The sequence below is a fragment of the Lissotriton helveticus genome, chromosome 8, assembly GCF_964261635.1.
Source record: "Lissotriton helveticus chromosome 8, aLisHel1.1, whole genome shotgun sequence".
NCBI classification, from domain to species: domain Eukaryota; kingdom Metazoa; phylum Chordata; class Amphibia; order Caudata; family Salamandridae; genus Lissotriton; species Lissotriton helveticus.
The window spans coordinates 310,457,023-310,478,524 of record NC_136069.1 but is presented as its reverse complement, the minus strand read 5'-3'; the positions used below and the strand labels follow the sequence as shown (position 1 = coordinate 310,478,524).

General features: G+C 42.4%; 1 protein-coding gene across 1 annotated transcript in view; it reads left to right on the top strand.

The window, feature by feature from the left end:
- The window catches only part of XPO4 (exportin 4), a 471,754-nt gene that overhangs the window by 205,941 nt on the left and 244,311 nt on the right, over window positions 1–21,502 (top strand). Inside the window, exons 7-9 of the mRNA XM_078657083.1 lie at window positions 13,334–13,446; window positions 17,500–17,657; window positions 17,800–17,974. Coding sequence (XP_078513209.1) covers window positions 13,334–13,446; window positions 17,500–17,657; window positions 17,800–17,974 — 446 coding nt within the window. The remainder of the gene's footprint in view (window positions 1–13,333; window positions 13,447–17,499; window positions 17,658–17,799; window positions 17,975–21,502) is intronic.

Sequence of the window (21,502 nt, the reverse complement as noted above, 5' to 3'; positions counted from 1 at the left end):
TATAAGATCTTTGCTAGCATTTTGGCAGGGAGATTGGTCAGGGTGGTTCCGCAACTAATACGAGTAGAACAAAAGGGATTTATTCCGGGACGCTATATACAGGAACAGTCTCTACAACTATTAGGCTGTATAGACCTGGCAGTTACACGAGCAGAGCCTCTTGCAGTGGCCGCATACGACACAGCGAAGCGTTCGACCGTGGCAGCTGGTCCTTCCTTTGGGAAACACTTGGAGCAATGGGATTTGGCACAGCGTTTAGAAGATCCCTAGTTAAATGCTATGAGGGGGCCTCAGCTACTATCCTCTTAAATGGGGTACTAACACCAAAGTTCGAAATTCAGAGGGGTACACGTCAGGGGTGTCCTATTTCACCCCTGCTGTTCGACATATACATTGAACCCCTAGCGCAAGCACTTAGGTTGGATCCTCAGATTACCCCCTTTTGCGTGCAAGATCTCAATGTCAAACTTGCCCTATATGCAGACGATTTGTTAATCTACACTAGTAACCCTACTGTGGTTTTGCCTAAAGTGGAGGACACTTTAACCGAGTTTGGATGACACTCTGGGTATGCAGTTAATCCTTCAAAGACGGAGATTATGTGTTGGGGGGGGGGGGGGTTGAAGGATGGGAAAGGAGTGCCAGCTCTGGATTTAAATATTTGGGGATTAATATTGAGCATGACCTGGCAAACATTCCTTTGACAAATTTGAGGAGAGTCTTAAAGGAAATTGATCATCTTTTCCTTAGGTGGAGGAATCTTCCACTAACAATATATGGTCGTGTGAACATAGTCAAAATGGTAATATTGCCTAAACTAACATATCTGTTCAGTGCCATCCCCCTTGACTTCCCTGGTAAACTCCTTGGGAAAATCCAGAGTAAGATCGGAAGCTTTATTTGGGCCAATAAAACCTTCAGACTATCGTGGAAGAAGCTAAAGAGAAGGCTACTCAAGGGAGGCTTGGCATTACCAGACATCCTCTGTTACTGTCTTACGTTCCAGTTTAAAAATATTTGATGTCTACTAGCCAGCCCCACTGATAACAGCTGGGAGAGGATCCTGAACGCTATGGTAACCCAGGAGGGGGGGAGGGGGCTGGATTTTTGTGTAAGTTTGGGGCCCCCAGGTTCTTCAAGAAAGTACGCCTAAAGGTAATTAGATCTGCACTTAATACTTGGCAAAATCTCAAAGCAAGGTGGGGGATAAAATATTACTCAGACTTTGCCCCTATCTGGGACTCCCCGGGACTCCCGGACTGTTTGAAAGACAGCTTGGCTGTCCCAATAGAGCGTGCTGGTATCCAGATGTGGTCTGATATAATATCTACAGATGGAGTTCTACCCTGGGAGGTTTTGAGAGCAAAGATTGGCGATTCCTTCTCTCGCTTCAAATTTTTACAACTTTGCTCAGGGTATGCGGCAGAAAAGGTGAATATAGGTGGGAATTATGAGATGGAGCTAAAACTCCAAAACTCAGCTCCTATGAAAAAAGAGGTTGGGTATGTTATAGAAGCTTATTAGATAGAGAGGATACTGAGCTCCCTCCACCATATCTTGTTTGGGATTCATCTACATTGGAGAACAGCTCTGCGGAGTTTTACTTCCTATCTATAAATAATTTATATAAGTTTGTTAAGTCTGCCTCTTTGAAGAAAAAACACTTTTTTACCATTAATAGGTTGTACTACACCCCCCAAAAAATTGCCAAGTTCGCTACAGATCCTCCTCCCCGTTGCACTAAATGTGGTATAATAGCGGCAGACGATCTGCATATGTTTTTTGAGTGTACTCAGTTAAGGGGCTATTGGCAGAATATAGAGTTGGCCTTGTCTGGAATTTTTGGTCTAGGGATTACTCTAGATCTAGCCTTGGTTATATTTGGCTTGAACCCGTCCCTTATAATTCATCTATCCAGAGTACAAATGGGCCTATTTCTTTGTTTAATCTTGTTGGCCCATAGGGAAATCTCCATATTGTGGAAAGATCCGGCCCCTTCATTATATGAGAAGTGGGTTCGGGCGGCACTTAATATGGCAAGACTTGATAAAAGCGAAGGAAACATCTGGTCGCCATTGCTTTGTTGGGGCAAGGAACTTAGACTGGTGTAAGATAGTCCGATGATTACACCAAGCCTCGTACAAAGAATCTGGCCTGGTGGGCCCGAAAGCGAATGCAGCAACATAGACCCAGGGCGTTCAGGATCAATAGAGTCTTTTATGTTACGATGGCAGACGCTTTCGGTGCTATGAGGACACAAAAAAAACAAAATTATTGTTAATTTTAAAAAAAGTCAACATTTAAAACTTCCTCGGTGGAAAGGAGAAATCTTCCTTTCTGTCAGCCTTTTGCCCAGAACCAGGAAGTTGTAGGGAACACCTAGCAATATACAGGTGAAACTGCATTTGTTTCCTATTGACCACAGAATTGGGCACCTGGCCTGAGATTAATAGTTCGCGGTTAATGCAAATCTAAAGGAAGACTTGTGAAGATGTTTTATCACTCACTTCTCTGTCGAAAAATCTATAAAAGATCCAGCATGAATTAGCTAAAATTATGCTTGAAATGCACACATGCCCACATATACATAATATGAATTAAACAACCAAACAGTAATATGTCACATAGTCTAATACAGAGGTCTTTAACCGCATCAATGCGGCGGCTTTTCCCGCTGTACGAGCTCAGCTCGTCATGAGCGCACGGCAGGTTACGCTCATGACGAGCTGAGCTCGTCATCAGCCCCGAAGGGGTTAAACATGTTTGCGCTGCAAAATAATTTCAAGTCAGGTCTCTCATTCAAAGGTTTATGGCAAGAATTGGGAGTGTGGGACGGAGAGGTCCATGCTTACGGTGCGGGGGCTAACGAGATCATGTCAGAGGTACTTTTTCTATAACTTATAAACACACTAAATATGAGAATGTAAAACATCAAATGCATCAAACAAAAACGTTTTTTTACCCAATAATGCTGCTCCCATAATTGGGGTATTGTGAGCCCCTCACACTCCTGTGCCCTAATGCAACTGCTGTACTAATGATAACTGCAGCCCTGAGTACCAGGCTATCTCCTCTGCCTTTTTCTCCCCGTCCACACCATGCATGGCCATCATTCCAATCTTGAAACAGTCTCTCCGTCTGTTTCAGAAAAATAGATGAGCTCTCGCATGGGATCTCCCTTTTTGTGCAAGGGTGCCATCTGCCCTAATGCTCCCATTAAAAAATAAGCTCCCATGTCCCTTTTTTTAAGTGAGAAAGTCATAATTGTGATGCACTGGCCACTCAAGCCCTCGGCCCCAGTGCTCTTGCACCTGCTTCACTACTGTCTTGCGGAGTGGGCAGGATCCTCTGCCCTTTGTTAAAAACATGGACTCCCATCTTTCAACATCCCCCTATTTACCATCTCTTCGAGGCCAAACAAAGGTGTCTTCTCTGCTTCAATGTTCCCCTCTTGTGGGGCAAGGCTCTGAGGCCCAAAGAAACACTGGTACAGCAAAGAACAATGCTTGGGCCTTAAGCAAGTAAGGAACAACAGTAAAACAGCCATAATTGGGGTTTATTTAGTTGGCTCATGGTAAGACAGCAGTGGGCACAAACACACCTAGCAGTCAGTTGTGTCTGCTGCTCTAATGGATGGCCCCTTTTTTTCTTGTATTTCTTTTTTCTTTTTTAAAGACCACTTCTGTCATTCCCCTTCTTGGGGTATCTCTCTCTCTGAGGAAGCTGTCTATTGCCATTTGTAAACAAGCAAAATGAGCCGCTACACAGTGCCCCCTCTTCTGGGCCGACTCTTTGACTTTATCCAGTAATCTTGATCCTTTCCTCTTTCTCCTGGACCAATACTCTGAGGTAACCAGGGTCAAGGGGATCAGGGCTCTGTTTCTAAATGCAACCCTGCTAGCCACCACATGCCACCCCCCTGGACTCGCCGTTTAAAAAAACATCTGCCTCTGAACGGTTAGTGCTGACTTTGAGGTGCTTCTGTCTGAAAGCGAAGAGTGTGGTGGTGCAGAGAACTAAAGAAGAAACAAGCCTTCTCACTAGCAGTTATTGACTGAGTCACTTAAAGCCAATGCCATTGGAATTATATGATTTCCACATAAATATGGGTTTACCGCATTTGCTACATAATCCATGATCTGATGCCTTATCTGCAGATTTTCACAAAAAGAATTGTCTCTAGCTCAAAATCAATAGTTACTAAAAATGTGGCGGCATGTGTGCTGGAGCAGCGGAAGGCCATTGGAAAGGTTGACTGGTAGTTTTAAGTTGTTTATTGCTGTATTTGAATGTTAAAATGGTACTAATGAGGGGAAATATTTCCCCTGACTTTGTTGCCATGCGCAAAAATGATAAATAGGTAATACGTAACACAAAGTATGCTGCATAATGCCATATCATTTACCTTTTCTTGATGCATAATTTAGTCAACCCTGCCTTTTAGTTTGTTCCTCTCTTGCCACATAATGCCAATGGATCTTCTTAAAGCTTCATGAGAACGATTTTTTGGGGGGGAATTGAAGGGGTATTATCAGCTGATTTCTGGAATAATGGATAGACTTGTAAAAAAAAAATGCATTTGGTAAAGTTTGATTACTTCTTGCTAAAGCTATATTTTGTAAGCACTTGTTTTACCTCCAACTGCATCATTTTACAGCAGGCTAGTTTAGACTGTGTAATATTTTAAAATAATGACTTATGTATTCATCGTGCTTTCTGTCACAAGCGGAGACCTTGTAGCACTATAAATACAAAATTCAGTCTTCCTCAATGCGCCAAATAGGGGCAAATTCTCTATCTCAGGTTTTACACACACACACAGACATCTGCAGTGATGGCATTTGCTAACGGAGGTTTCATAACCTTTAAGAGTGCATTTACCACTGGTTAATTTAACTTGCATTTATTTTTCAGTTACGCTGTTTGCACATTTTTACTTTTTTATAAACCAGCGTTATTATTTTCTTGGTAATTGAGAACAAAAGCATATTCCACAGTAGACATAGTGAAAGCCTGTACGTACCAGCCCCACCCGTCATCGGAGTCCAATCCGTAATAGCACCACCGTTAACCCCAAATCCAATCATTCTGCTGGCAAGGTATATTTGCTTTTCCATCTGTGCACACCATTCCATTCCCACTGACGATCAGTTATGGTAGGGAGGAAAGGAGAGGGAGGTGGGGTGAAAGGATCTCCTCTAATGGGCAATGTCACACTTGGCCAACATTGTGGCCATTCTCACCATTTGCGCATTATTTTATATGCAGTTACCTGAAAGTGAAAACCTGACGGCCACCCCTTTTACCCTGCACCACACTCACTGGCTCCCCACAGCACTCCAGATCACAGCTCCCATACTTTTTAATGCACTTCAAGGGTTGCATGTAAATGAAGGCAGCCTGGAAATGCGCCAAATTTATTTATTTTAGAGTTTTATATAGCGCTAGCTAGACCCAAAGGTATCAGAGTGCTTTACATATTATGCAAATAAATTTACTGAAGCTACATGTGCAGATTTGTTCGTGTTGAGAAACTTATTGAAAAATAACTTTTGATTATGAGCAACATCAGGGAAGGGCAATTACAGCAGCAGTTCCTACCATGCTAAACACCATCAAGCAATCTTTTTGTCTGAGCCATTGAGGGGCTCCTTTGTGCTCCCTCCGGTGTGCAGCATGCTCTCTGGGAATCCATGCTGCTTCTAGAGGGCACAGGAGAATAGGCACAGGTTCATAAAGTAGGGACTGGACTAGAGTAAAGCGCTGCACTTGAGCTGCCATTTTAGAGTGGTGTAAATTACACAAAGTGAGCAGCAACTGCCACAGAATTGAAAGTGCAGATAAGAGTGTTTTGCCTTCAGTTATGCTCTAAGCTATTTAATTCATAAGAGGCACTAAGAGGAATTCTTACAGTCTTATGAGCTGCCATCTTCAAATAACGGTTCACATTAATTTATTTAACTGTTTGACTACCTTAACCTTAATGCTGTATTGTTCTATATTCATTGGTTGACTGTTGCGACCCAAATAAATAAGATTGCCCATCCATGCCATATTCATTTACAAGTACTTGTAGCGACATTTACGTCCCCCTGGGAAACCATCTACAGAACCCCAGAGGGTGCGCCCCACAGATTAAAGAACTCTGGTCTAATAAATGTTCAGATTATCAACAATCAATACATAGTATCAACATTGATTGCACAAGTTAAGCTTAGTCAATATTGTTTGTGATCATTCGATTGATTAGAATCCCCATGCTAGTCCTAGTCGGGTGTTCACAAGCTCTAAGGATCGCAATGCTCTCGCACATGAAACAAAGACCATTGCTATTGTATTGATCTTCTTTCCAAAAATTGACTTCTACTGTGTTGTTCTTGATCACTTGAGTGGTCATAAAATATTGTTCCCAAAAAGAGGATTTAGCTCAAAATGCACTACTGGTAAACCTTAATAAAACATGCTAATCTTCGATCTTCTTTTATATTACAATTTTATCACAGAGTGTTATCAGGCAGTTCTCTTCTCCCAGTTTAGGATTTATCCGAAACTTACAGGCCCAATATTTTGTATTGGAATCTCATTTATATAGTGTTGCATATTCCGGATGAGGTGCTGAAGTTCGTTATTGGTCAGGGAGCACGCTATACTATAGGGGAGTATTTGGTTGGAAGCATGTTGAACTGAAGTCTGGCCTATATAGAGATGTATGTAATTGATCAAAGTTGCGCGTTTATCCTGTTTCAGTTTTCTCCACCCAAGTATATAAAGTAGGAAAGAGGCTTGAGGGATAGAACATGTTTTTTTACATTATTGTGTTAATGGGTCCGTGTCGAATAGTGCATGTGTAGCCTCACTTATGCGTGGAAAGGAATGAAGTAGTGTGAGAGATAGCTGTGGAAATGGACTTTCCTTCCATCCCAAAGGGGACAGTGTTCTGGTTCTTGGTTGGATTTAAGCAGACGAGAAGTGACCCCCTTCCCCCCCAAAAAATATAGTCATTAAGGTAATTCGGGTAAATGCTCTGTAGGGTCCGCCCAAGACTGACAGAGGTGCAGCACACATGAATGTAATGCATTACCATTACAGGCAGCCGTCTGCAGAGTCCACAAAGAAGTAATAGAGCGCATCCCTCTGGCAGACATTTGATATCGGCCGCACTGGCAGTGATCAGAAGAGGTCACTTAGGAGGGAAAAACTCTCACATCTATACTGTATAAGAGGAAGCCATGGTAAGTTATTTTTCACATCCACCTAGAGGTGACAGAGGACAATCTCAGGCATGCGCTGGACTATCTCCGGTCTTCTGATTTAGCCGTTGTGTATAATTAGACCTGGGTCTGTACTGGGCAGTCTGCTTTGCTTACTTGGGGAAACTTAGCTTCTTTGGTTGGTGTAGATCCTGTGTACTAGAGGTATGAGTATTGTCAATTAACTTGATGTACGGGATTACGGAGTAGATGGTTAATATATGGTAAAATATAATTTTTGAGGATTGTAGTTGAGAAAACCTGAAACCACAAATGGTTTAGTTAAACGGTGTGCTGATGGAACTTTGTGGTCCTTGTTCGAGTGGGGGAATATACCCCAACAATCTAGCATCAAGAGGACTTTCTCATTGTAGACCTATTATGAGCAATTAGTAAAGATGGAGGTTTAGGTCAAACTGTCTCAACCGTCTGAATTTTCGATTCAGGAATCCCATATTTGAGCCAAAAGGTGGTTCAGCAGTGAAGCTATAAAAGTCATTTTGTTTTGGCCCCCACACTCAGGTTTGACAATTCTGCATAAAATGTTTTCCAAGCTCTTGCTTGATGTCAGGCTAACCCTTTGTATTCTGCTGAAGATTAACTGAGGAAATCGTCAGTTCCTTTGTGAAAACACAGCCGTGGAGAGGGGGCGGGGTGGCGGAGCGGGACCGCCATTCCCCAGTTCGTCATGTACACATGCATTTGGTTAAGTTTGGCTCTTTATTCAACTTGGAACTTTTAAAAACAGTGTATCTATATCTGTCCAACCAATCTCACAGCATACAAACCCCTCCCTCCCCCCACCCCCTCCTTATCCTAACTGCCTCTAGGTTGCTCCTAATGTCATTTAATAACTGGAATGTGTTATCTACTCAAAGAGAAGTTGGCTAGATTTGTGGGAATGCCCTTGGGGGCTTTGGGGGCTCGGTTTACATGGTCCGCTATACATGTTAAATCTAGATTGTGTTTTATCAGTTGTAAATATATATTTAGCAAGGGATTAGCACACAAATCCTTGGGGGAAAATTACATCCCCAGCCTATCCTTAGTCAAGTATAACAATGGAACAATCCTCAAAATGCTAGCACATTGTCTTTCTTTACATAGCTCTCCTTCTACAACGCCTTTCCCTCCTCATCAGGTAATCCTGTTTGTGATCATTTCCTACGCAAAAAAAGTGTTAAGAAAAACTAACATTTTTTAAGCTGTATGCCGTCTTAATAAATGCTATACATTGAGCCAGTTTTACTGAAAATTACTGTAACACATTTGTAAACTGTATGTTGCCTAATAAGAATACTTCTACACAACGTTTTTGCCTCTTTTCAAACTGTGGGTATGTTTGCTGCTGTCTGGTATATAGAAGGGATAATCCTTGACTCTGTGCCTTAAATCTAACGGAAACTTCTTCATAGTAGATAGGAAATTTTCCATTCTATGTCAAGACCTGAAGCTAGGTTTATTAACATTTAAAGCTTATTGATGATCGATGATGCCATTCTGTCACTGGCTTGACATAACTGTTCTTAAATGTAGACTTTGTAGGACAGGCTCAAAGTCCTGTAGGTGCCCTATAGCACAAAGGACTTTGACATCATGGCTGCTCTAGCTGAATGAGCTGCAAAGTTAGAGATATCAGTACCTGCTTTACTATTAATCCAGAGCACCAGTCTAGCAATGGTTGGAGATGAAACCGGACCAAAAGATTTCCGGAAAAATGTCTAGAGTTGACAAATCCCCAGCGGTCATTGTATTGCAGCGTCAGTCTTTGCTGGATTCACACGCTGTACATCATTCTGCCATCTGGTGGTTTGGTCCTGAATTGTCTTGTAGTCCATTTTGTGTTTCTTCTTGGACGGTATTGACCATTTGGTGTCTTATCCAGCTCCTGTAATGTAAGATGTACGCCTTGGAAATCATCTTCGTGATCACCGCTATAATTTCTTTATTTTTAAATCTTTTTTTCTGGTTTATAATATAACCGATATAAAACAAAGCAATTGTGACATAACGGCGGTATTAATTTCTAGTGTTCATATAACACAGTGAAAAGCATTAAAGTTCCAAATGCATAATGGAGCATGATCATCAGGTACAGTTCTGAGCAATCGTTCATAAGGGATATGACTCCCAAAATCCATTTACCACAGTAGGGTGTAGTCTACAGCTCTTGTACAGTATTTTTAGGTTCATCATCTAACAGTTGTGGCAAAGTCCATAATCCTACCTGCGTGTGGTCACCATCTTCAGATTTTTTCCACCATTGAAAAGCTGGAAGCTCAGCCAGGAGCATGGAAGTCATTGAAATTTTGTCAAAGGATCAACAACCTAAAATAGAGGGAACTTGAAGGGAACTGAAGTTTAGAAGACTGATGCTGAGGGAATCGAGTTAGCACTGAAAAAAAAATCAAAGGTTTCTCATGAGAAGGTCTCCATGCCGAAGAGGAATAACTTAATCCTCCACTCCGAGCAAAGGATTGAGGCTGAGATGGAGGCCCTCATGAGGAGGAGGAAGACCGAGTTTAATGTCTCCCTAAAGGGATTTCTCATTTCCCTGAAGCCTCAGAGGTGGGAGGAATGGGAGGAGGAACACCATTTCATTACCTGGTGCCAGCAGAGAATGGGTGGCAGTACCTAGAGATGTGCTTGCTTGAAAGAAGGGTTTGGCACATACACCTCAAGACATTCACCTTGGACAACATTGCTGTGTACAACCCCCTTGTTAAAAGTATACTCTAAAGTATACAAAAAATGATGGATGAAATGCTTGAATTAATCTCAGCCACTGGTAATTACTCGGGCCGCCTCACAGTGCATCATTATTTTGCACACCATGCCACCTCAGTTTTGACCCAGCCGTATGCAAATCAGCCTTGACCCTGCTCCAGTGGGAACAGTCCAGTAAAGTACACCTCTCAGTCATAGTGGCCTACACCAGTGGCGTTCTAAAAAGAGGTTTCTTTAACACACTGGTGATTAAGATGTTTCTAGAAGGGATAAAAGGGTAGCTCCGCCAAGATCAGCACCTACACATCTCTGGAACTTAAACCTAGTTCTAACGCAGCTGATAAAACCACCTTTCGAGCCTGTTCATAAGGCGAGACTCAAGGGCTTAAAACTTAAAACAGCCTTTCTGATGGCCATCATATCTTTGGAAAGAGTTAGTAAACTTCAATTACTCACATCGCTAATACCTTTCTTGCAGATACATAAGGAAAGAGTGGTGATGAGAACAAACCCGTAATTTCTGGCAAAGCTCATTTCACGTTTTCAGGTCAACCAAGCTACACAGCTACAGGCTTTCTCGAAGATGACAAGCAGATAGTGCATATACTACATAGCTACGCTGAAACGAGCCCAATCAAAATGACAATACAGTTTTTCATGCCTTTTGTATCAGCAAGCAAGGGCTCACTAATCACTAAGGTAACGTATGCAAGGAAGGTAGTCCAAAAAATCTAGACATGTTAGAAAGCAGGAGTAGCGCTGGGTCAAAAACCAAGACCATAATGGACAAGGAAGAAGGGAGCTATACTGGCATTCATAGCAAATGTGTTTATAAATTACATCTGTATGGCAACAACATGGTCTTCCATGCACACCTTCAAAAATCAACTCTATGTGGATAGCCAGGCTACCAAGAAGACACAGCTGGGACAAAGAGTATTAAAACAGCTGTTCGCAAATACATACTACTTATAACCAAGCCCACCAAAAGAGGTGAATACCGCTATTTAATTGACGCACAGCATGTGAATCCAGAAATAATTCATGCGGTAAAATAAAATGGTCACTTACGTGTAGGAGTAGTTTTGCAGTTTGAGGAATTTTCAGAAGGTGGCCATTTCTCCATCTATCTCTGGTGTTACAGTGACCTTTCCGGGAGGGTCTCTGGAATTCTGCCCACAGGCAGCACCCGACCCCTTTGTCCAAGAGATTCCTCAGTCTAGCTCTGAAGTTAGGAGCCAGTCCATCTGATGGGGTCCAGTCAGAGGACTGCGGGCGATAGATGTCTTCTTGATCAAACATATCAGAGACAGCAGATTTGAAGGGATCCTGTGGGGTCTTAGATACCTGGAACCTGAATCCAAACACTACAGACTGCTTGGATGGCTTTCCTACCCAAAGTGGTCACCCTGTTCTAAATCGTCGAGTCTTCCAGACCCTTTAGAGGTCTGGAAGTTTGTGTATCCTTGTGGGTAGTCCCAGGCTGATCTTCTCAAAGAGTTTCAAGCGCATCACCAAGCACCTCTTCAGAAACGCCTCCCTTAATGGCACAAAGGCACCCACGGGTGTGGATTTGCTCTTCTGTTTTTGCTTTGTGTGGTGCTTTCTGGGTCTACTGTGGTATGCATCCCTAAAAGACCTACGGACTTCGCCCAGCTGAGAGGTTCTTGGTAATGACTGCAACCAAATTTGGTTTTCTGGGGACTCCAGCATTGAGCTTTTTGCCTTCTACAAAGAAGAGTTCAAAGCCTTTATGAGGCCCTCCTTGTTGTGGACGACATACTGCTCGCCCACCATCTCTTCCTGGAGATCAGGCTACCTTCATCCTGCCATTGGTGTTCAGGTTAGTGTAGATTTATTATACTGTCATGGGGTAAAGAAAGATATATAAAGGGCCCTGACAAACGCAGGCCCTTTGAGTTAAAAAAGAAAAAAGGTTCAAGGCTAATCTACTTTACTCTGGATGAGCCCAAATAATTGTTGTATTGAAGGCCCAGTGGGGCTTAAGAGCCAATGCTCACGAAACTTATAAGGGCCTGGTTTATAAGGTGGGAACCGGTGCCTTTGTGAACCTTTAATATACAAAGGCCACCGGGGTTCACTTAGTTGGAGAAGAAGGATATGCCTGGCCGACTCTCTCTCACATTACTGCAGGTCCATAAGATCATTACAATAGAGAGACAATGGCTCTGCTGCAGGCTGCCCATAGTGCAATGTGTAACAGGGCTGGCTGCAGTGAATCAGAGCTTTGCGTCTGCACCCCAACACTAGTCTCCCCGGGATAAGGTGCTTGCATGACATGCTGGCTCATGGATGCCACTGTGTCCTCTATAAATGCTGCTTCTCGCCTCTCGAGCGCTGCAGGTGATAAGTATGACTTTGCAGCAAGCAAATGGCAATCAGTCTACATCATCACTGCGTAAAGTAATCAATACATAACAATATGGCTGTCCTCAAGGAAAAGCACCTTCATGGCTGCTGAGCACTGAGCTGCTTCTTGGGGTTTGTTATGCCTGAGAAATGATTGGCTGGAGATGTTGGTGTTTGTTTTCTTTCAAAGGACTCGTGAGACTTGTACTCCTCTGGTTTTACGTGACTGATTTGGTGTTTATAAGGGTGTTGAGAGTAAAAGTGAAGAAAGTTGCGCATACTCCTTGCCTCCAGTCCTCACGTTGGATTTTGAAGCTGCCCGGTGGATTGTGGGTACTTCCGTTTCATCTACATCAGCATTCACACACTGCAGAGAGGACTTTGGGGAGACCGCATTGGTTTACAATGTGGACAATGTTGGTGGAGTTGGTGATCTGTTGTGAAGCTTCGGCATCCCTTGCTAGGGCGCTCTTTGTTGTATTTCCTGAGCTTCCTTTTGCTGCTTCACTTTCGGATAAAAAAATGCGTTGGAGCAGCCTGTTTCCCTCCGTGTAACTTCCATTGAACGCCTGCCTGCAGTCTGAGGCTATCTTTAGCCTGGTGCGGTCTTCATGGAAGCCGGCGGGCGGAAAACGCGTTTGATAAAGTGCTTTCTGGTTCTGTATGAATAGCGCCACCTGTTAATTGCGGTTGCTGCTTTTCCTTCTGCCCCTGTCACATTAGGCCCTCTCTTATCAAAGTGAGCCTATCACTGTGGCATGCCGCACAATTACGTTCACGCTGTTATCTGGCATTCCCGGCGCATTCCTTGTTTCGCTGCTTAATACCTTTTATTCCTGGGCCTCATGCGTGGAGTATGCAGTGTATGTGGCGGGGCTTAGGGTTTCTTTCCATGACATTCCTGCTCGATGGGTTCCTCTTGGAACTGGCCTTTCGTTGCTTTAAAGCCAAGCGCTGATGCTGTGTTGACCTTGACGCCAGATAACTGGGCCGACATTATATAGCGATGTTCGAGTCCACGCAGAACGTGATGCTGAAGCCGACCGAGTCCTGGCGCGAGACCCTCCTGGACAGCAGAGTCATGGAGCTGTTCTTCGCAGTAAGTGCTTTTCCTCCACTTCAGCGCTAATCACATGTTTTTTTGCACCTGGTATAAGCGCAACACTTCCTGCGTGTCGTGGGTGTCCTAGGGAAGGTGAGTGACGTGTGGTGCGTGCCATGCATGGACGGTAGTGTTTAAAATTGCAGAAAAATAAAATAAATCACCATAACGATTTTAACAGAGCTGTCTGGTGTATATTAGAAATAGCACAATGTTGGTAATATATTCTTTTATTTTCGTGACATTACCAGAAACCGGTCATTAATTTATTTCACTGTCGGAGTCAAAGTGGTCCACACCTTTACTGTTGCACCCAGTCTGAAATTGTTTCTTTTTAAGCGATGCAGTTATACCTTATGGCATTAAAATGTATTTAATTTTATAGTCCCGTTTTTTTATTATTATTTTTTATTGGTTTTATACGTGTATTGGCATAGTTTTGCTTGTCTTCTTCCTGTGAGCAGGTCATCCTGATTACACAGGGCAGTGCTGCAGTGTGTTGACAGGGTAAGCACACGCGTCTTCTGGCATTGGGCGCCAGTCTGTGCAGGCTTTTAAAGGCGCTGTGTGTTAGGAACGGCTACGGGCTGTGCAAGCAGCTTGTACAGTCGGGCAGTGCCTGTCCGCGCAGACGGGGTTCAGTTCCCACAAATTCAGACTTAAATCAAATGTTTGTATATTTATATATTTGACGTCTATATATTCTTACAGCTAATGTGCTTTTTATTTTCACCAAAATGAAAAAGATTAGATTCTTCCTAAGTACTGAAAATAGTAGTTGTTGTAAGGTCATGAGTGGTTTCTTTGCGGTTTATGATCCGTGAAGTGCTTTAAGTTAATTTTTTTTAGTACTGTCTGGCATTTAGTTTCTGTTGTAGGTTCCCCTGTCGACACCATGTGTTACATGGCTAAGGTTTCCTTCACGCTCTTATTTTGTCTGGACATGCTGCGTTATCAGTTCAAGCTTTCGCATTTCAGAGCAGATGTTTTGTGTTCGTGCGATTCTTATACTTTTAGCCAAGCTGGTTTGGGGTAGCAAAGTTGCTGGCGTACATTTTTTCCATATGTTTGCGCATCTGTCACAGACTCACAAGTTATGTTTCCTACCCAGGTATAGTTAATCAGGCAGTTTTCTGATGAGTGTGGCCATTTAGTTATCCCCAATCTGCTTTGGGATGCGTTTATTTAAACCTGAATCAAGCAGAACTTAACCGGACTAAAATAATCTTCTAGTCCTTTAGCACAGTGTAGCTTGGATTCAGTTTGTTGTATCCGTCCCTGTAAATCCTTCTCCAACCTAACCCTTTGATATAGGTGTTCTCCTTTTAGTTAGCATCATTAACTCGGAAAATGTCTGTCCGAAGGTACTCTTGGACTGTTAAAACCTAAGAGTCCGAGATTTTTAAGTTAAAAAATAGTATAGTGAAGGCATTTAAAGAAATCGATTGTGATTTGTAAATATAACGTCTGATCAGCATTTTCAAATAGACCTTCATATTAGCCTATCAGTGATGGCATTTTCGCCTGATCACATATTCACTCTGCCTAATGTGTGTGTTTCACTGCAAGGGCTGGTGAGTCAGTCCTTTAGTTTTCCATTTTCCTATGATATAGGTTACCTTTCATGTCTTTCCTGTGACTTTTTAATTTTATTTTGAAGAGTGCTGGCAGCTGACCACACAGTGATACCTAGCCGCTTGCTTGCCACTTGTTACATTTGCTGTACAGCACATCCCAAACTCCTACTGTAATTAAGATGGGCAAGGTTGTGTTTAGAGTGTATATTGGTATTAGGGTAGCAAGGACATTTTTAGGGTTTGGGGGGTATGGGTTTTTGGCTGGCAAGGGTATTTTTAGGGTTTAGAGTGGGTATGGGTGTTTGGCTGGCAAAGTAATTTTTAGGGTTTATGGTAGCTATGTTTTTTTGGGTGGCAAGGTGATTTTTAGGGTTTAGAGGTTGTGGGTTAATGGGGTGATATATGTGTATGTGAATATAATAGGGTTTACACTTGCCTCTTAATTTTCTACCACGCTTATGCCCTTCCAACAAAAATTTAAGTATTTTACAGGTAAGTATAAACCCTTTTTATAAATGTGTGTACGTATATATATCAAGGGTTTATACTTACCTGCAAGATACTTACATTTTTGCTGTAATGTCGTGTGTGGTAAAAACTTATGTGGTTAAGCCATGCGCGGCAAAGAGCACGTTGTAAAAGCATGCATGGTAATGACATGCAAGGATCAGTTATACATCCTTTATAGACCCACCAAGACCATAAAAATACAGGTCAGATTTTACATAAAATTGAAAGCTGACATCGTAAGCTACAAATTAGTAACTACCGAAAGTTCCCAATTTCCAAGACAGCACGTAGTGCTATTTTTACGGATCAGTCTTCTAGGAATGGTATTGTGCATAGTCTGTCATTGCTGTAATGTTCTATGACTGACACACTGCTTCTAAACATGACAGCCATGAGAACTTAAAAAAAATAAGGTAGACTGCTCCATATCATTACAGGATGACCCTCTTCTGTCATGTTAATGTTTACTTATTTTTATTGAAAGCTTGTGCCTACCATGTTTAGGTGACATCCTTTTTAAAAAAAAATTGTTTCTACTTTTATTTATCTTGCATTTGCTTGTTTGTGTGTTTTATTGAGGTTGTGCAAGTGAATGCAAGAACAAGTCAACAGTTGAACGGATGGATTCATGAGGGAAAGGATGAGTGACGCTGCATGCATAAGTGATTGAAGAGGCACTTTCAGTTATAAGTCAGACCTGTTGGCATTGTCAATGCATGTTACATAGATTGTACTAGATTATTGTTTCAATTGCTGCTCATTTCTTTTACCTTTCCTCATTCCCGATCTTAGTTTCAATCATCATTCTCCAATTCAGTTTTAATTGTTTTCTCTAATTTACGTTTGTCCCTTATACCTAATTTGTCGTCTTTGCACATTAAACATGTATTTTCCTCCTAATACTGGGTTGTTTGCCACCAATGTCCCCTATTAGCTGCATGTATGTACTTAAAAAAGTGATAAATCCAACTTTCCTAATGAAACCTGTTAATTGTGGTACACATTTTTCATAAAGTTCTTTAAAGAATGTAAACATTTCTGGTGAAATTGTAGTCTCCAAGGTGCAAGAGTAACCGTTTTGTCTATGACATACTCACACTATTAGCATAACTTCAGTCCGGTACGCAGCAGAAATTGGAGTTTTATTGTTACATATATGAATATTTCTTTCCTGCGCACTGAGGAAACAGCTGCTGCTGGGCCCCTAGCTGGAGTCTGTCTCTTGCCTAGGTACATTTATTGAGCACTTTTGTCCCAACAACGAAGTTTACATGTTTGCGTGAAGGCAGCTTAAAAATACTTAAAACTAAATTTTCCAAGACCATTGTGTCTCTAAGAACTAGCATTTACATAAAGAAATAGTGGTTTGCAGAAAGGTTAAAATATGAATTAGTTTGCCTGGTTTATAAGTCTAGTGTGCTACCAGTCGGAGGAAGGGCAGTAATTTATAAGCAGCTACAGAATTAGTTGGTGGTGTGCTCCCAACGAGGATGTGCACCGTGCTTTCTTGATCTTTGGTGTTTACCTCCAGTGCCAAAGCATCCGTATGCTCTTGATGGAACATGTCGACTAACTTTAGCCAGCCGCTGTACCCTAGACATAGTTGGCATAATACAGATGACTGTCATTATTGCTGTTTTTAGAAGGAGCAGCATGGCTGACTGGCTGGCATCTGTTTCACTCTTTAAGAAACAACATGCGGCAGACAGCTCAGCCTTCAAAACATAGGTAGCACCAAGTTAAATGTTAGTTTTGCCCAGTTAAATCGTGGATTATAAATCAAGCGTATGGAATGGCAACTGTGAGACCGCCAGTGCTGCGGGCAGCAGTCAGCCTGGTCCTGTCTGGGATCAAGTGAAGGACTGAGTAAGCCTGCTTGTGTGTATAACGTGGCAGCTGCCCCTCGGTGGCACTCTCTCAGATCTATTTTCTAGCTGTTGACATCAGTCCTTCTTCGTCACAGGTACATCGCAAGATCAGAGAAGATTCTGACATGGCCCAAGATTCGCTGCAGTGTCTAGCTCAACTGGCCTCTCTTCATGGAATGATCTTCCCAGACGAGCGGTCACAAATCGACTACCTGGCACACTTCATCGAAGGGCTACTCAACATGATAAACGGGTAAGTTGAGAGCAAGTTAACCCTGTACTCGTGGAGTTAAAATTTTCATAAAGGATTTATAATTTCCAAACATCTATGCATGTCCTTTGAAACCATTTCTGTTTCGACCAAACACAAGCTTCCTCTGTTTCTCTCTCTTCAGGATAGAAATCGAGGACTCTGAAGCTCTGGGGATATCCAATATTATGAGCAACCTCATTACTGTGTTCCCGCGCAATATTCTGACTGCCATTCCCAGTGAGCTGTTTTCTTCATTCGTTAACTGCCTCACGCACCTGACCTGCTCGTTTGGGAAAAGCGCTGCTTTAGAAGAAGTGGTGAGTACCCACCTTGAGCTGACTTCTGCACGGTTTTGGTGCCTTGTTGGGAATGCACTCTGCTTTTTATTTATGAGGCATCTAAATATGAAAAAAAGCATCTTGCGATCCAATACTCTGTGATTGCTTTGCGTATCCTTCAAGGTTTGAGGGGGCCTCTGCAAGGTGGCTCAGTTTTGGAAAGTGTGTCCAATGCCTACCTTTTTTATAGATGTGTATATTAATATACGCCTGATTGTATTTTCGCTTTCTCTTTGGAGAAACTACAGTAGGTTGTTCAGTGTATGTTTGCGGCATAACATTGAATTAAATGTTCTGCAACGTTTAGACAATAAAGTGGTCAGAGTTAAATGATCGTATAATTCCACAAAGTACTGTAGGGATCCCACTCTGAGTTGATGTGCAAGTTTGCTTCACCTGGTTGCGACTGCTTTTATTGAGAGGATGGACAGGCAAAATGCTAGGAATGTACACAGGTAACCTGTAAGGGAACAGCTGACCCTCCTACCTATAACAGTATAGAGTGGTCTAAATACAAGTGCACCGCAACATTGTCCTAACTGGTTTCGAAACACATTAGATTTAAACCAACAACTGTTTATTACTATTTTTGCCTTGAACGCAACTGGGTTAGACATATGCACACATATATATATATACACATTGTCTTATGCAGGCCTTATGTCGCATTAATAGTATAAAACCCGCTGCATAAAACAGTGCATGATAAATGCACCCATTCAAATCTGCAGTACCTGGGGCTCGATACTCAATAGGAATTCGCTTAAACCAGCTTATGGTCAATTCTGTGCTTGCAAGTAAAACACTAGGCAGCTAGATTCATCTTTTGTTCCTCTTGGGTAGATGACACATCCTTCTAGTAAATGAAGTGTCCTTACCTATAATGTAGCAGTTTATAGAGGCTTAACCGTGGCCTTGCATGGAGCCAAGAAAGTGTTCAAAGATTTAACTTAGACAGGCTTCCATGCACGTTTAATAAAGTAGTTGTTTTCCCCCTTTTTCTGACTCCTGTCTGGGCTGTTGCTAGAAACCACACAGTGTCTGTCCTCAAAAGCCCCCTCCCGTTAAGCAAAACCCTGAAACTGGCTTGAACATTTGACTGGTCTGGTACAGGGTATCTCAACTTTGCTAACGTCCCTGTGTGTTTGGAAGCAAACCTAATAGAAATCAATTGATGAGTATTATGTAGTACATTTCATGGTTGTGCTTTGTCTGATGTTACATTCTGAACTTAACCCTACTGTACCTAGCCCCCTATTTATCCCCATTTGTACTTATTCTATTCTTAGCTTTACAGACTCTATACATATATTAATGTTTTACATTAACTCTGTGTAGCTAGATTAAATGGGAAGCAAATGTTTTTATTTATTTGGATATGTCGTCACTAAAATTCCTCAGTGTATTTGATTTTTATTTTCTTTCTAAAATAATGTAGATCTTCCAAAAATGGTCTCAGCTTTCAAATTATTGAAAATGTTTGTCTCAAGTTTAACTTACTGATTATATCACAAATAGTGGCTGCTCAGTAATGTTTCTTGGATTTTTAAAGCGACCTAAAAATCATTGGCTGCTGCATCAATAAGATTCAGTGTCCCAGAGGTGCTGACTTGGGTAGTTACTAAAGTTGGCATGACAGATGGCTAAATGGTCATGAAACATTGTATTTGAATTATTTCTGTGATCTATTATTTACACGTTTTACCACATGCCCCCTGAAATGCAGAAGGCACAAGAAAACGAGAAGCACAGACAGGCACTAGCCAATGTAGAGCTATCCTCTCTAGATACACAAGCTCAGCAGTCCTGTTGAGAGGCTACCTCGAGAGAATAATGGCATCAGCTAACCAGTATGCCAGCCCTTGCCATAGTGGCTTGAGACATGGAAAAATACTTTCTCCCAGCCTACTGTTTCAAAGCTCTTTGATACCAAGCAACTGGCATCGAAGGACAGTCCATTCTGTGCCGGGGTATAGCTCAGACCTCTAGCGGTGGTTTCCCTGAAAAGAGAAAGTCGCATAAGCATGGAGGCCAGGTGTTTGGAGACACATGCCAATTAAATGTACAGTTCAGGAGATCTCTCACTGAGGCAACTGAATACCACTGCCATCAGGCTTCCATCTCGAATTTGATGGTTCACCTCTTTGCTCCCCCTCTATGCACAGGAAATGTTCAGGTTTAGGTTTAACCTGGGCATACAAGCTGTGCGACACAAGTGAATGATATTCTGGGGCCTCATCAACACTCCTACCAGGACCAATTATTCCAGTCCGACCCTGCATTGCCAGTTGTGGATGATGACCCTGGATCTGAAACCACATGCACAACTGTGTAGCCCATGTTTGATTGATAAGGTCATTCAGCAGTATCAGACAGACACTGCCACAAAAAATCACCTTCTAGCTGACAAATGCCCCTCAGTCTTTGAAGGCTTGAGAGTTCTTACATAGCAAGTCCTTAGATTTACTCTCCTACTCCTGTGGTCATAGTTAGTCAAACTTTTCCACAGAGAATAAGTCTGCATACTGCTCTCAACAGGGCAAGAACAGCCTCATGACTTCCTCTGGGAACAATCACACCCTCTTCGCACTTTCTCAGAAGTCATACCCCACTCATGTGGCAGCACTACTGCACCAAAATATCACCACAATGCATGGTCCCTCTCAATAGTGAAGAACGTCTCTTCTGTGCAGCTTCCATAGCCACCATCATCAAAGCTACAGTCATTTATTCTGGTGTCCCAAGTCTCTTCAGTAGGTGGAGATACTCTTAATAGCAGGAACAAAATATGGGTGTGTCCTGAGCGACTGGACACTATAGAGTCTTCAGTTCTAGATAAGCTGCTCTCTAGTGCTCCTTGGTACCATTCTAGAAAATTTCTCATTGGTGCCAGTCAGGACTCTCTGTGCTAACAGCTTACCCTTGTACTTGGAGGGTAACATCCTTCTGCCAAAGAGTGGATCATTTCATGACCAACTGTTTTGTTACAGGCTGGATATCTATAGGCTTTTGGAACTGCAGGCTTCCTGCATTGGGTGGTCCCCCTGAAGTTAAGCTCCAACTGCATTCTTAACTACTTTACATACTGAAACTTTGGAACCAGCTGCTACACAATCACAGAGCTTACCCCAGTTCTGCCATCCTTCACTTAGATCAATTAGGCACATACTGTCAAAGCATTAGTTGGATATTCCTTCTGCCTGGCCTGTCTGCGGCACCCTGTTAACTCTTGGTCCTCATCCTATCGGTCGTTTGGCCACATTGGTTTGGGGGAGGCTTCGTAACTTCCGTGCCTTGTGGGAATGTCAGATTCATTTTCATGAACGTAGTAGAGCAATATGACATCTTCCTAGCGATTGAAAGCCTTCCTACAAATGATTCGATATAGAGCAGTAGTCGCCTCAGCCCTGATGGTTAGCACAGATTCTGGGAGAATGCTCCATGCAGTACCTCATGCTCCTGCTGGTCTCTGATGTTGCAGGGATCAACAAAACTTGAGCATGTGTC